Here is a 15,261-nt window from a genome sequence, read left to right on the forward strand (position 1 = left end):
GTTATTCTCCTTAACATTCCAATTCATTGACTTCCAAAGATGTGTATCATATCTAGTTTTGCTAGCATTCTGTTCAGAGCATTAATTTCTTATTTATCTATTACATCTAAGTCTAAAAGAAATCTGTTAAAGTCACTTGCAGTTAGTGGAATTAGTTTTTACATTAATTACTATTATCTGTGCCAGTCATTTGGCACACACACTTATAGAGAAACATACATATATATTATTAATTCTCTTTTATTATCTATGATGCCTTAAAGCCTATGGTATTATGGTATTTCCCAGCTTGCTTATCACTTTTGACTTCTATTTTTTACAGTTGCCATGACTGAGATCATGATTACTATTTCTACTTTTTATGATTCAGCTGAGGAGTACATTATATTCCAACCCCTCATTTTAATTCTAAGTATCTTTAGGTTGTATATTTCTGGAATACAACAGATTTTAGTATTTTACTTTCCAGTGTGTTTTGCTGTACTTCTCCATTTTATGTGTGAGTTCATACCATTCACATTCATGGTTATAACTATTGAGTTAATCTTTCCCATCATTAAATTTTGTTAGAATTTTTTTTTACCATTATTTGAAAGAAAAAAAATCATCACTTCAAACTTGATTTTAGTATTTCTTGGAACAGTCTGATCATAGACCTATTTTCCCTGTTGAGAAAAAAAATACTTGGCCTTTTCCTCACCTTCCTTTTTAATAGTTTGTTTTATTTATGGCATTTCTCACCCTATACCACCTTCTGATACAGGCACCATTTCCTTCATCTTTTTTCTACTTTTCTCTGTTGCATCCAGATAAGCATATGATTCATGAGATTCTGTTCCCTGTTCTTCTCCTTATATGTTTAAATCACTGTCACTTCTGGTGCCTGGCTTTCAGGAAATACTAAGTATCTTCCTTTACCTCTTGCTTTTCCTTTTACTCACCTAGGCCTCTTAGACTGTTAGCCATGGTGGGACTCCCTGGAGATAATAATCTTTTCTCTGCTTCTGTGTAAGCACTGGAGCATCACCTGTGCCTTTTGAGGTAATCAAACTTGTTTACCTTTCTTAAACCTCTTTGGCATTGTATATTTCAAAAACTGCTTAACTCTGGTTTTCTCACGTAGAAATCATCAATTCTATCGAAAAGCCTTTTTTTCCTTCTTCTGTAGGAGTATGATGAATTTTTTTAGGATAAAAACTTACTGGGTACAAACCATTTTCCACATATATTTCGGCCTTTAATTTTTTATTGTTTGTAAGTAGTCTTAGGTAATTTTGATCAGAATTCCTTGAAGTTTGTTTTGTTTCTTATTGGCACTTTAAATATTTTCTTTCTCTGCTTTAGAGCTTCAAAATAACAATTCTTGGTGAGTTAAGCTTAGTGTTGCTTTGTGGGGGAGGTACTTGTAGATTTTTATTGATCTAACTTTTGCTCCGTATTTTTAGTACCTGTAGGTATTTGAGAGTCTTATAATTTCCTAAAATTTTGAGATGTTTTATTTCATTGTACTTTCCTAGGAAGCTAGTGGTTTTTATATTTTTCTCTTCAAGTCCTATTTCCCAGATCAATTTAAAAAAATTTCAAATATCTAATCAAATTTTCCAATTTTGCTTTCTTTTAATAATTCTTGTATCATTGAATCTTTGAATTCTTTCACCACTCCTTTTTTAAGGGATTTTTCCTACTTTTCAGTTTCTGGTCTAAGTCATCTTGAATTTTTCATTAAGAGCTCTCATTTTACTTTTTATCTCTTCCTTTAACTTTTGTAGTAGGCTTTCCAACCACTGAAGAGATCTAGGTTCTTGTGGATATTCTATTTTCTGGGGTTTCTAGTCTTGTAATTTTTTTTTTTTGCTTTCTCTTTTCCTTGGTCTTTGCTGGGTTTTTTCTTTGGAAGTTTTCATCATGGGAGCAGGGAGATACATTTTTTCTTTTCCCTTCTTTTACTAGTTGTTCTTTTAGTTTAGTGTATTTCTTGCTGTTTTGAGATGACAAGGTCGATCTGAGCTTAGAAACAAATTGCCATATGGCTGTAAGTCACATAAACTGTTTCTTCATGCCTTCTCATTCCATGTCTGTTCAGATGATTTTTAAAAACATGATAAATGTAGGACTTTATTTGTATCCTCATTAAGCCTCATTTTCCTCCATAAGTGTCTAATTGCAGTGTCTTCTAGTGTGCAGATGGCAGTGATGACCCTAGTCTCTAAAGACTATGATAGTGGCATATTCTGCTTTAGAAATCGTATGAATCTGGAAAGATTTTGATTGTTTTTCTATAGAGTTTGCTTTCTGAAGAAATATAGCTAAATATGGAGAGGCTCATTACCATAAGATTATCTAGTTACTAGATGATAAAGGTGTTATTTATGATGTCCCATGAAACCACAGTCCTCTACATTCTCCTTGCACTCCAGCATTTTTGGCAAAGCAACAGAAAAAGAAGAATGTTAAAATTTGCACAGTTTATCAAATGCATTAAGTACACATGTATTTAATTGTTAGTACTCTTAATATGTGATCTTTGTCTAATGACCTAGTTGCATTATTGGAGAAATTGAACCACATCCATATTGCCATTGTCAGTATAAATGAAAATAGAAAACAGCTATGTTCCTGTTAAATGGAAGAATGGCTAGCAGCTGAGATAGATAGCAAAGTTAATTTTATAGTATGACCACAATCAACAATAAAACTGTTTTAAAAATTTAGTGTTTTTCAACTAGCAAACACATTTTCTCTTCCACTTCCCTCTACAATTGAAAAAGAAAAAAGCAAGCTGAAGACTTTATAACAAATATTCACAGTCAAGTAAGACAAATTTCCTGCATTTGCCATGTTCAGAAATGTATGCCTCATTCTGTATTTTGAGTCCATCACCTTTCTTTCAGGAAGTGGGTAGCATGTTTTTTCATCAGTCCTCTGAAATGATGATTGGTCATTTCATTGATCAAAGTTCTTATGTCTTTCAGATTTTCAAACAGTAAACCTCTCATAGGATACTTATTCATTTAACTTGGCAGGACTTATGATGAATAGAAATAAATAATAATTTCAGTTAAAGAAATTCTACTTTATTTAATTTTAATTTAATTTTCTCATTTTAAAATTTTCATTTAATTTTCTCATTTTTCTCCCTTTTTCTAATTGATTATTACTTTTGACCTTTCCTCTAACTAGCTAATGATCTGATTGTGTCAGCAAGGAACATCAAAAATAGAAATCCATCAGTAAGCATTTATTATGCACTTTCATTTTACCAAACACTGCAATAGAAGCTGGGAATGAATACAAAGACAAGAGCGAAAATAGTGTTTACTCTTGAGTAGCTTGCATTCTATTGGGGAAACAAAAGTACCCATGTATGGGTACATATAAGATATAGACAGAGTAGATCAAAGACAGTTTTGGAGGGAGTGAAGGAAGGTACTAGCAACTAGGGGCAATCAGGAAAGGCCTCATGTAGAAGATACACTAACTTTTGAAAGAAACCAGCAATTCTGAGAGGCAGGCAGACAGTGCAAACATACAGATTAGGAGATGGAGTACTGTGTAAGAGGAATAGGAAGAAAACCAGTTTGGCTGGGTAGGAGAGTACATGGGGGAATATTCTATAATAAGACTAGGGAAAAAAGGGAAGGACTAGGTTATAAAGAGCTTCAGATGTTAAGTTTATTGATTAAGAAAGTACAATATGTGCCTTAGGATTTATGCTATAGGAAAGTCACTTTGGCATCTTTGTGGAGGGTGGAGTGGAAAGAGGAGACACTTGAGTCAGAGACCAATCGAGAAGTTATTGCAGTAGTCTGGCAGGGTGACAATGCTGTACAGACCTAGAATGGTAGCTGTGTGGATGGAGAGATAGGCATGTATTTGAGTGTTGTTGTGGAGGCTAAAATGTCAAGATTTGGCTAATGATTGAAAATAAATTGTTGAGAAAAGATGGAGTCAAGGATGGACCTGAGTGATTTGGAGGATAGTGGCTCCCTCACTATTAATAGGAAAGTGTAGAAGAGGGTTGTGTTTGAGGGGAAAATGAGTTCTGTTTTAGACATGTTGAGTTTCAGATGTCTGTGGGACGTCTAGTTTGGAATATCTAATAATCAGTTGGTAATATAGCACTAGAGCTCAGGACAGTCTAAGACAGTCATCTGCAAGGACATAAATTTAACCTTTGAGAGTGATGAATTCATGAAGTTAGACTATAGAGAGAGAAGAGGGCGTAGCACAGAACCTTGGAACACCACCCCCATAATGACTGGGTGGGGGCGTGGATTTAGATCCAGCAGAGGAGGAGCGGTCAGACAGGTAAGAGGTGAACCAGAAGAGCTGCAGTGCCATGAGAACCCAGACAGATGAGAGTATCTAGGAGGAGAGGATGGTGCTTCAGAGACATAGAGAAAGATGAGGATTGAGAAAAAGTGGTCAGATCTGGCAGCTGAGAGATTATTGGCAGCTTTGGAGAGAGCAGTTTCAGTTGGGTAATGAGAGCTGAAGCCAAATTGCAGTTTATGTTTAGGACTTCAGCTGTGAAGGATGGGAGAGCTATTGAGTGATAAGCTGACTCTTTGATGAAGCAGAGGGCCAGTAAAAAGGTTTGGTGGCAGGAGATGGAAAGAAGAACAATAAGAAGGTCAATTTGGCTGGACAGTAGAGTGCATGTAGGGGAGTGGACAAGACTAATATGGTCAAAGGTAAGGTAGTGCCATGTTGTTAGAGGACCTCACATTCTAGGTAGAGGAATTCAAACCTCACTGAATAGGTGATGAGGATCCAGACAACTAAGTTTCAGTTAAAGTGAGAATGTGGAAAGTGTTGACCTATAACTGGGTTAAATCATGTGCTTTTCAGACAAGCAAATGAGGTTGGTAAGTGTTGGCAGACTAAAGGTTTGCATAGGATCTCTCTTTGGTGTTCTTCTGTTCCCTAAACAAGTGTTAAGATGAAGCACTAGTTACAGAAACAGATTACAGATGGCTGTTATTATTGCTCTCATTTTGGGCTTGCAGACAAATGAAAATTTTAGGAACTATACAGTTTTCCTAACCACACACTTGTATTTTCTGTCAATAGGTATCATCTCCAGGCTCTTCGACACTTGTATGTACTAGCAGCAGAACCAAGACTTCTTGTGCCTGTTGATGTAGATACAAATACTCCTTGCTATGCATTATTAGAGGTTACCTACAAGGTAATTTTTTTTTTCTTCCAATCCTCCCATTCCTTCCCCATCCCATACACAACTCAATTCATGCCCTAGGGTTTATCTCACCAGTTTTCCACGATCATTCCTTACTACGATGCATCTGGGTTAATCTCTTTAAATAAGTAGCTAGAATTATGCAGACAGTATGATATAGTAGAAAGAGGGATTCCAAATCAAGGACTTGGGTTAGAATCACAGCTTTGGTCCTTTCCTTCCTTGGGCCTGAGTTTTATCTTCTGTAAATTGAAGGGGTTGGACTAGGTAAGATAAGATTAGAGACCTAAGATCTCTTTCACCCCTGAATGCTAGAATTGAAGGTAGGATGGTTCCCATAAAACCTGTAGTCTCTTGTACAGTAAAAATTCTGGTTATGAATATGACACTGGTACCTTATCCTGGTAAGTGAATCTGATCAAGCTGTGTTTGATGCCTTTTTGTATTTGTGTAAAAAAGTGTCATCTGAGGTCTATATGATCTCTCACACTGTTTTTCACTTACGCTTTCTTGATTGAAGATGTTGTATTTTTTACATGACTAAAAAAACTGTAATATAAGAGCTACTACACTTTGTATCCTTCCTAGACTGTCTAGCATGATACTTCAGAGCACTAGGTAGCTTGGGAATCTTATTCAGGGATTAGTGATTTAATATGCACAATTAGATTACAAACCAGCATATCCTTTGTTCATATTATGTACATTTAAATTAGAGGACAATGTCAGTTTTGGCCGCTTTAAAAAAAATGGGACATTTAATAACAGAATCAGTGGGAAATTGAGCCTTTTTTACATTCTGGCTTCCACCGAGCACATTGTACTGAGCTCTTGTTCTTTGGATGTTATAAAGGGCACTCAGTGGTATGAAGAAACAACAGAAGAGCTAATGGCACCTACTCTTCTTCCTGAGCTTCACCTTTTAAAGCAGGTAAATTGGGACAAGATTTGAGTACTTCCATTTGTGAATATGTGCCTACCTAATGTTTAATTTAATCAGAATAACACTGAACATGTGAAAATTAGTGAAATTGTTCCTTTCCCCCTTCTTCCCGCATTATCGAAGATGATAGCCTAGTAATGACAGTAGAAATAAGGAATTTCAAGATCCACAAGTTTTAAGATGCCAAACGGGTCATGGAGTGAGGTTATTATATTTCCTTTCCTAGAGATTTTGAATAATAATCAGTACACATTTATTAAGCAACTGCTATGTGGTTGCCACTGTGCTAAGCACTTGGGGATACAAAAGAGGCCTCAAGGAGCTTACAGTTTAAGAGAGGAAACAACATGCAAACAAATATATACAAAGTGAGTGACATATAAGATTAATAGGAAATAATTAAAAGAGGCAAAGTACTCGAATTAATAGGGCTTAGGGAAGGCTTCCTGTAGAGGATGAAATTTTAGTTGGGACTTAAAGGAAGCCTGGGTCATCAGTAGTTGGAGTGGAGGAGGGAGAGTGTTTCCATGCATGGGGGACAGCCAGAGAAAATGCCCGTAGTAGAGAGATGGAGTGTCTTATTTGCATAACAGCTAGGAGGCCATTGTCGCTGGATTGAAGAGTATGTGTTGGGCAGTGAGGTATGAGAAGACTGGGAAGGTGGGAGGAGGCTAGGTTATGAAGGATTTTGAATGCCAAATAGGAGCATTTTGTATTTGATCCTGGCAGCAACAGGAAGCCAGTGGAATTTATTGAGTAGGGGGAATAATATATCTGACCTGCATTTTAGGAAAATCACTTTGGTAGCTTCATGGAGATTGGCTGGGAGTGGAGATAGGCAGCCCTGATGGCAAAAGGAATTCATCTGGTTACATCCCACAGCAGTTTGAAATAAATCCACTTAGCTACCCGAGAGGTGCATTCCAGTTTTTATTAGTCTCATTTCTTCCAAATAATCTGAATCTTTCTTACTCTAAGTAATATACATAATAGCTTACCTCTATTTATATTTATCTTGACAGATTAAAGTGAAGGGCCCACGATATTGGGAATTGCTTATAGACTTAAGTAAAGGAACACACCACTTGAAGTAAGTACATTGAAATCTGTGTCATACTCTTTTGTGGAGTATAGGAGAAAATGCTCAGATAGAAAAGTGTTTATTTAAACAAATTAATAATCAGGATATTATTTGTTATATCTTAATCTTTAGAATGAAATATTTTGTAGGCCTGTTTCATTTTATAAGTAAGATAAAAATATGTTTAAATTTAGGGCTTTACAACCTTATATATCTATTTTAGATTTATTTAGGAATTTGAATTTACTTTCATTAGGACAGTGGTGTAATTGTCTCTATTGATGGTTAATTTGACATTTGGAAAAAGAGATTAAATGTATTCTGGATAGTTCAGGGAGAACTATGGTTGAGGCAGTAGGAGGATGATTTCAATTCAATATTAGAAGAACATCCTAACAGTTTGATCTGTTCAGTATTGGAATAGGATACATTATAAAAATATTTATCACTGGAAGTATGATGTAATTGAAGCACATGTCATGAACATAGAGGACCTGGGTTGTTTTTTTAAGGGTTTCCCTGTAATTGGATAGTAAGTTGGACTAAGTGACCCACAAAGCTTCTTTCAGCACTGATTCTAAAATAATATGATGATTCAGTTCAATAAACAGTGAGTACATACTACATTCATAACACTGTACTAGGTTCTGGGTGTCAAAAATGAAACACACTGTCTTCAAGGATTTTATATTTTACTGCTATCTATATAGTGTTCTGCTCTCTATAATTATACGTACATGCATATACATATGCATATATTTACAAATCAGTTTTGTTCTCACAAAAATCTGTGAGATTGGTATAACAGGTATTATTGTCCCAATTTCTTAAAGGTGCCAAAACTGAGCAGTTAAATGACTTTCCCAATGTTATATAGCTAGTAGCAGAATCAAGATAAGTCAGGTCAAGTCATCGAACATTTATTAATCAGCTGCTATATGCCAGGCACTGTGCTAAGCACTGGGGATACAAAGGAAGGCAGCAAACAATCCCTGCTGTCAAAGATCTCAGTCTAGTAGAGGAGACAGTATGCAAATAACTCTCTACAAATAAGATAGATAACAGGATGAATTAGAAATGTCAAAAGAGGGAAGGTACTAAGATTAAGGAGGAATAGTCACAATGTTCTATCCTCCCCCATAATCCAGACAAAAAGTAACAGAAATGAGAAGTAGCATGTTTTTCTAATCCAACAGCCTTGTTTTCCTCCAGGAACTACCTTAGGCTCTGCGAACATGTGAGCATTCATTATACTGCAAAACACCACACTTTTTAACTACCAAGAACTACCAGTAATAGTGTATACTAAATTTGGTCTTGTTTTCTTCCAGATCAATCCTTTCCAAGGATGGGGTTTTATACGTGAAACTCAGGGCGGGGCAACTCTCCTATAAGGAAGATCCAATGGGCTGGCAAAGTTTGTTAGCTCAAACAGTTACCCACAGGAATTCTGAAGCCAGGGCTTTCAAGGTAATGGTGATAAGCAAAAAAGGAGAGAAAGAGTAGTCACGGCCCCAGTTTCTCTTGGCCTTCAAACTTTTTTTCTGGGTGACTCTTGTGGTTTGTTGCTGAGCCTCCAAGTAACTTTGAAGTGAAAGACTAATTTGTTGAATAGGGCTTGGTGTTTATGGGACACTTTAGGCGAACCTGCCAGCCTTCTTATTAATATTTACCTTCTAGCAGCAGATAGAATGGCGCATTGTATGTTAATAACATTACAAAAGGAAATCACTGCTTTTTAGGAACTTAGTTTATCTCATTAGCTAATTCTGGTACTGGTCAGGGTTTGTCTTTTGTCTAGTATTGTCTGCCACTTCCTCCTTTTGTCCTTTCATTTGTTCAGATTTCATCTCTTTGAGTGTAAAGGTCACAAAAAAATCAGACTTTCCTTTTTCTAATACAATTGTATATTTGATATTAACATAAAAATTTTAGAAGTTTTAAAAAATGAGTAATCCTGCCATAAAGCAACTACTCTCAAATCTTTAACCTTTAAGTTCCTATCGTTGAGAATAAATGTCTAAAGCAGACACCACTTTCAAGATGTAGTCAAAAAACTTCAAAAAAAAATCAGTCGCCATATGCAAATGGGTATTGAGAAGAATAGGATTGGTGCTTTGCTTCTCAAAGCAGTGGGCATTAATTTTTAAAAAAAAACAACATTTCTTAATGCTTTCTAAACTGCGTTAGTGGCAGTGATGATAATGATAATATGTAGCATTTGTAAAGTGCTTGAGAGTATGCATAGCACTACAAATATCTCACTTGATCTTCAGAACGCTGTGAGGTTGGTGCTATAACTATTCTCATTTTACAGATGAAGAAACTGAGGCGGAAGGAGGTTAAGCGACTTAACCCAGGGATCACTCTGTTAATAAGTGATTGCAGTAGAATTTGAATTCAAGTTTTCCTGACTCCAGTACAGCCCTCTATTCAGCATGCAAAGATCAACTAGTACTAATATATTAGGCCTTACTGTCCTTGATGTTTAATAAATTTGATTGACTATTTTACCTTATTAGATTTTGTTTGGCTAAATGAAGTTGAGGAAATTGTTCATTAGCTTACGTGAGAGGCACTGGCAAAGGATTTGTTGGGAGAAGTTTACTGTCTGCAATTATACATACATGCATATACATATGCCTGTATTTATACAGTGCTTTATGTAATACAGGCACAAAGTCAAGGATAAATTTACTAATGCCTAACCTTCTCTGAAAATAAAAATCATAAATAATTATGTTAAAGTCCAAAGTGAAGGGAGAAGTATACAAAGTTTAGAAGATGTTTCTGTATGTCTCTGCTCCACAAGACTTTAGAAATAGATTGTTGTTGTTTATTGTTTGTCCTTCGTTCTTGAAGAGGACCATGACATCAGGAAGGAGATGCCATGACTTGAAAGTGAATTGGATTTAAGTGAGAGAGGGCTGTGAAAAGTCACCAGCCTCATTCTCTCCCCCTCAGCCACCTTGGTCCAATGGCAAGATAGAGATCAGGATGACTGGAGATGGCCCTGGATGCACTGGGAGGTCTTTGCCTTTTTAAACTAAGGTCTTTCCCTGGTCTCAGTTTGTCTGAGGCCACACTCATTCAGTGATTAAGGCTAGGTAAAAATGAGACAAAGAATGGCCTCTTTTACCTAGTCAAAAAAAAAATCATTCTAGGAGGGGAAGGTCCTCAGGGTTTCTGGTCAAAACAGAAACAATTGCTATTTACACTCACTCTGAGCCATCTGAATCCAAATAATGACCAAGTGAGGCTTGATTTGGGACCTATTGTTGGCCAGTCAGCGAGAGCCAGAGTGATTTGGATTTAAGGGATGTCCATAAAAAAGAAATCTAGCCCCCAAGTCCCAAGATATCTTGCCAAGTTTCAGGGATTAAAATTTATATTCCTTTGGGTAGAGCACCCGCAGGCATTGTTATGATTCTCTACGCGGACAGAGGAGAGAGAGGTTGTTGTTGTCATTGTCGTTTGTCCATTCTCATGACATCAGGAAGGAGATGGTGTGGTATAATGAAAGAGCTCTCGTTCTCTAAGTTCCTAGGTTCTGGATTCAAACCTTACCTCTACTCTTGCTACCTGTGTGACCTAGGACAAGTAACCTAACTTCCCAGGGTCTTAGTTTCTTCACCGTTGAAATGGGATGTGGGTGGAGAGGGTGTTCTAGATCAGAGGTGTCAAACTTGAGACCTGGAAGTCATGAGTCCTGAGTGCAGTCTGAACTAGATTGAAATATAATTGAGAAATGTTTAACCAAAGAAATAAAAATACAGTACAACATGGATAATGTTAATTTGTGGTTTTGTGAGTCAATATGCCCTTTGTTTATATTTGAGTTTGACACTACTGTTCTGGATGGTCTCTGAAGTCCTTTCTAGCTCTGTATCTGGTGTTTTGAAAAAAGCAGACATACACTGAAAGCACCTGTTTTCTGACTTATTTTTAGTTACTCTTTCCTACTTTCAGTATGATTTTTGTTTGTTTGGCTTTTTTAATAGTTAAATCTTTTCCTCAGTCTTGGAATTATTTTAGTCAGGCATTGAGAGTGCACAGAACTAGGGCTGTATGGTCCCTTTGAGGGGATTAGGAGGGGTTTTTTTCATGGTTAGTGTTTAATAGGTCTGCAGGCTAATTTCATACTTGTCCAGATGTTTAACATATTCTTTTAGCAGGAACTTGATTAAATTCCATCAAGTTTTTTATTTGGGCCTAACATGAGTTTTAGACAAATGTAGTTCAAGAGAAGAAAAGGTCTGTTATAATTGTATGTGTTTTATGTTTGAGCAATGAGTAAACTCCTGGAGCTTATTTACATTTTATTTTCTTTTAGCCAGAAGCTATTTCAGCTTTCACCTCTGATCCAGCACTTTTGTCATTTGCTGAATATTTCTGCAAACCAACTGTGAACTTGGGCCAGGTATTTTACTAAAACACCATTCCTGATGTTTTTCGTTGTTTCTCCTGTTGGTTTTTGGACAATAACAAACAATTTTTAACCTTTGAGAGACTGAAAGCATTAGAAGTGAAACATTTCTTTATAAAACAGAGAAAGAATTGCCCATAGTCTTAAAGCCTCATTACCTGAATTTAAGAATATAAGAAATGGATTCAAAATTAAACTAGCAGTCCATTTATAGCCTCATGTTCTGATAGTGACATTAAAGAATGATTAGAAAAAGGTCTTTTATCATTCCTGATAGCAATTTCAAGAAGTTAGGGATATACTCTCAAAAACCTCCTTTTCTCGTGGATCTCTACCTGAATTTATCTGAGACTTTTGAATTTAGATTTCTGTTTTCAGCTGCAAATATCTCTTGAGATAATATGTTCCGTTAATTTACTGTCCATCCTACATAATTCTACTTGTTTTACTGGTCATAATACTACCACCAGCACAAAGTTCATTTCGTTGTGACCTTGAGTTTTCAAAGGCTATGCCAGTGGGAGTATAGCCCTGGCAGGTAGTACTGTGTTGAAAAGAGCTTCCAGTATAACCTCTGCAATTATCTGCTTTCCAAGAACCAATTTAATTAAGTATAGAAAAGCCCATCACCAGTAGGCTGGCCACTTGGTGATGAATTGTTTGATCATAGCTGCTCAGGAAGCAAAAAAATGTTTAAAAAAAAAAGCCCTCAGTCCTGTGTGGCCTCCTCTTGTGGTGATGGTATGTAAGAATAGTGGACAAGATTGCGAAGTGCTACATTAACTTACAGGGTGGTGTCTAAATGTTAAATCCTTGTCCAGTAACTGAATATACTCCTGGAGGAATCAATTATGTCCACTTCAACATTCTCACTATAAACCAAACTAGGAGACATACAGAAGTTGCTCATGGTTTTTCTTGGAAGGGCGAATAAAGGAGTTGGTGGAGTTGGTTTCATCATCCATCCAAAGACAACAAGAAGTATATTTTGTGAGACATTGGTCTTTTCATATTGCAGTGTTCATGATGAGTATTTTCAGAAGAGACCATCATGAAGATACTTGCAGCTTATGTACCAATAGCTGTTGCAAAGGGTAGAGAGATAGAGAAGTTTTAAAGAACTTAAATAAGATCCTCAAAATTAAGGACATATGTACTTTGATATTCAATAACTTCAATTCAAAGTTAGACATAAATAAGGACAACAAAAATTACATTGGAAGATAAAGTTTAAGACTAGCCACGATACATATAGTATTCTTACACTTACATTTCACGAATGCTGTCTCTGAGAAAAGCATCAGAAGAAAATGGAAATATTGAGAACCGAATATCACCACAAAAATTAAATCAATCATTTAGTTTGTTCTTTTTATAATCCATCTTATACATATTGTTTGATTTTAGAAAAATACCATTTTCATCCTATTTCTCATTCTAGAACTTCTTATTACTCATTTCTCCCACTACTCAATATAAACCTTTCAATCTAACCAGCATACTGTCCTCACACTCCTCTCCCCTTCTAACACTCCAAGCAATTTTGGTTTGACTCTTCTAGACCTTCACCTGTATTCCCCTATCCCCACCTTTCCCTCCACTCTTTCAATGACTTTTCTCCTCTGTTGTGTCTGATTCTCTTCTTACTATACCTTTCAGATTTCATCTCCTTCATGGTATCTTGCCTGTTCATTCCATCCTTTGTTGATATTTCTCATTTCTGAATTCCTATAACACCTTTTTTTGTGCCATTCATTTTTGCAGCATAATCCAGTTAACTGATGCCTTGTTGTGGTTTAGAGGTGACCCTAGATACTTAGGGGTTGTGCCAGTAGAATAGACATTCTGGCAGATGTTTGGAAAAACTTAATGTCTGTCATTTAGAGGGCCTCCTCACCAAATTAGCCTCAAGCTGATGGTATACTTGTTGGCTTTGGGCCACAACAGCTCTCAAGGAGAGTTCATAATCTGTTTTGGAGACAAAATACGTCTCTGAAATCCCATATCTTTGAAATATTAGATTCATCCAAATTATCCTTTATTGTCTTTTAGGTTTCAGGTATGTTTCAGTCTCAAGTAGATTGTAGGACACTTATTTAAGAAAGGAGACTGTCATACTTTAGTATCCTTTATGATATCTAGCATAATGCTGTGCACAGGAGATACTTAATAAATATTTATTCAATGAAGAATATATCTGTATTCTGTACATACAGTATGCAATTTGTGTCTTTCAGAAACAGGAGATTCTTGATCTCTTTTCTTCAATATTGTATGAATGTGTCACTCAGGAGAATCCAGAGATGCTGCCTGCATACATAGCAATAGATCAGGTACTTGATGAGTAGAGAGAGGGTTTGGGGGAAAAATGTTTTGATGTGATTTTGTGTTTCTTGCCAGTGAAGTTTGTTATTCTTACCTTATTGGTTTCTATAGTCTTTGCAGAAATAAGCATCTTCTAAATATGTTCAAGGTCATCAAATATTCATACCATAATTAAAAGAAAAAGAATCATCCCTGCACGTTAAGAATAGGGATGATAATATTGTTAAAGGGTTGCTCTATATAATTTTGTAAAGTAGGCAAAGTATGCCTTCAATGTTTCCTGTCTTCCCTTCTATTCTTCCTTTGGGGAAGCCTTTTTCTTCTCATTCTCTTCAGATATCTGGTTGCTTCATATTTTCCTCTATCAAACACTCCTAGGAACTAATCAGATAAACTCATTCATACAAAGGTAAAAATGACTGATAAAACTTAATCGTTTTCCTACCTAAAGTATTTGCTTTTTAACAGGGACTAAAACAAACCAGTAAATTAATCTTTAATGATGAAATTTCTACCATCGAAAAGGTAGATATTAGGTAGATGAAAGGTAGATGAAAAAGGTAGATATTAAACAAAGCAACCTTCTTGATAAGACCTATCTTTTTTCAAAAATACCTTTTTATTCATATCCTTTATTTTTGTGTTACTTTTACTTACTGCTGTACTACTCTCTCCCAAAAATTTATCTTTTATAATAAAGAATAAAAAAGGAATAGGAATAGTAAGAACTAGCATTTATATTTCACTTTAAGGTTTGCAGAGCACTTTATGTATGTTAACTCATTTGATCCTCACAATAACCCCATAGGTAGACGTTATTATCTCCATTTTACAGGTGAGGAAACTGAGGCAGACCGTGGTTAGGTGACCTCCTCAGGATCTGAGGTTGGGTTTTATAGCAGATCTTTTAGACTCCAAGTCCAGTATGGTGTCACCTAACTGCCTCTTTTCAAAGACATGGAGGGAGGTAAAATCCTCATTTTAACAATAATAATAATAATGATGATAGCCACTAACATTACACCTACTCTGTACCTGTGAGTGCTAAGCACTTTACAAATGTCTGATTTGATCCTCATAACAACTCTGAGATAGGTGCTGTTATTATTGCCATTTGACAGATGGAGAAACTGAGGCAGACAGTGGTTAAATAACTTGCCCAGGATCACACAGCTAGTAAGTGTCTAAAGCAGGACTCGCCTCAGGTCTTCCTGACTCCAGGCCTGGCCCTGTCTCCGCTGCCTCCAGGTGTCCATGGTCAGCTTCTTCAGACTGACCACATAGTG

General features: G+C 36.2%; 1 protein-coding gene across 1 annotated transcript in view; it reads left to right on the forward strand.

The window, feature by feature from the left end:
- Positions 1 to 15,261, forward strand: part of ANAPC1 (anaphase promoting complex subunit 1) — a 149,460-nt gene that overhangs the window by 117,600 nt on the left and 16,599 nt on the right. Inside the window, exons 40-45 of the mRNA XM_036750871.1 lie at positions 5,074 to 5,191; positions 6,054 to 6,131; positions 7,166 to 7,233; positions 8,556 to 8,694; positions 11,558 to 11,644; positions 13,888 to 13,983. Coding sequence (XP_036606766.1) covers positions 5,074 to 5,191; positions 6,054 to 6,131; positions 7,166 to 7,233; positions 8,556 to 8,694; positions 11,558 to 11,644; positions 13,888 to 13,983 — 586 coding nt within the window. The remainder of the gene's footprint in view (positions 1 to 5,073; positions 5,192 to 6,053; positions 6,132 to 7,165; positions 7,234 to 8,555; positions 8,695 to 11,557; positions 11,645 to 13,887; positions 13,984 to 15,261) is intronic.

The sequence above is a fragment of the Trichosurus vulpecula genome, chromosome 3 (genome assembly GCF_011100635.1).
Source record: "Trichosurus vulpecula isolate mTriVul1 chromosome 3, mTriVul1.pri, whole genome shotgun sequence".
Classification (NCBI taxonomy): domain Eukaryota; kingdom Metazoa; phylum Chordata; class Mammalia; order Diprotodontia; family Phalangeridae; genus Trichosurus; species Trichosurus vulpecula.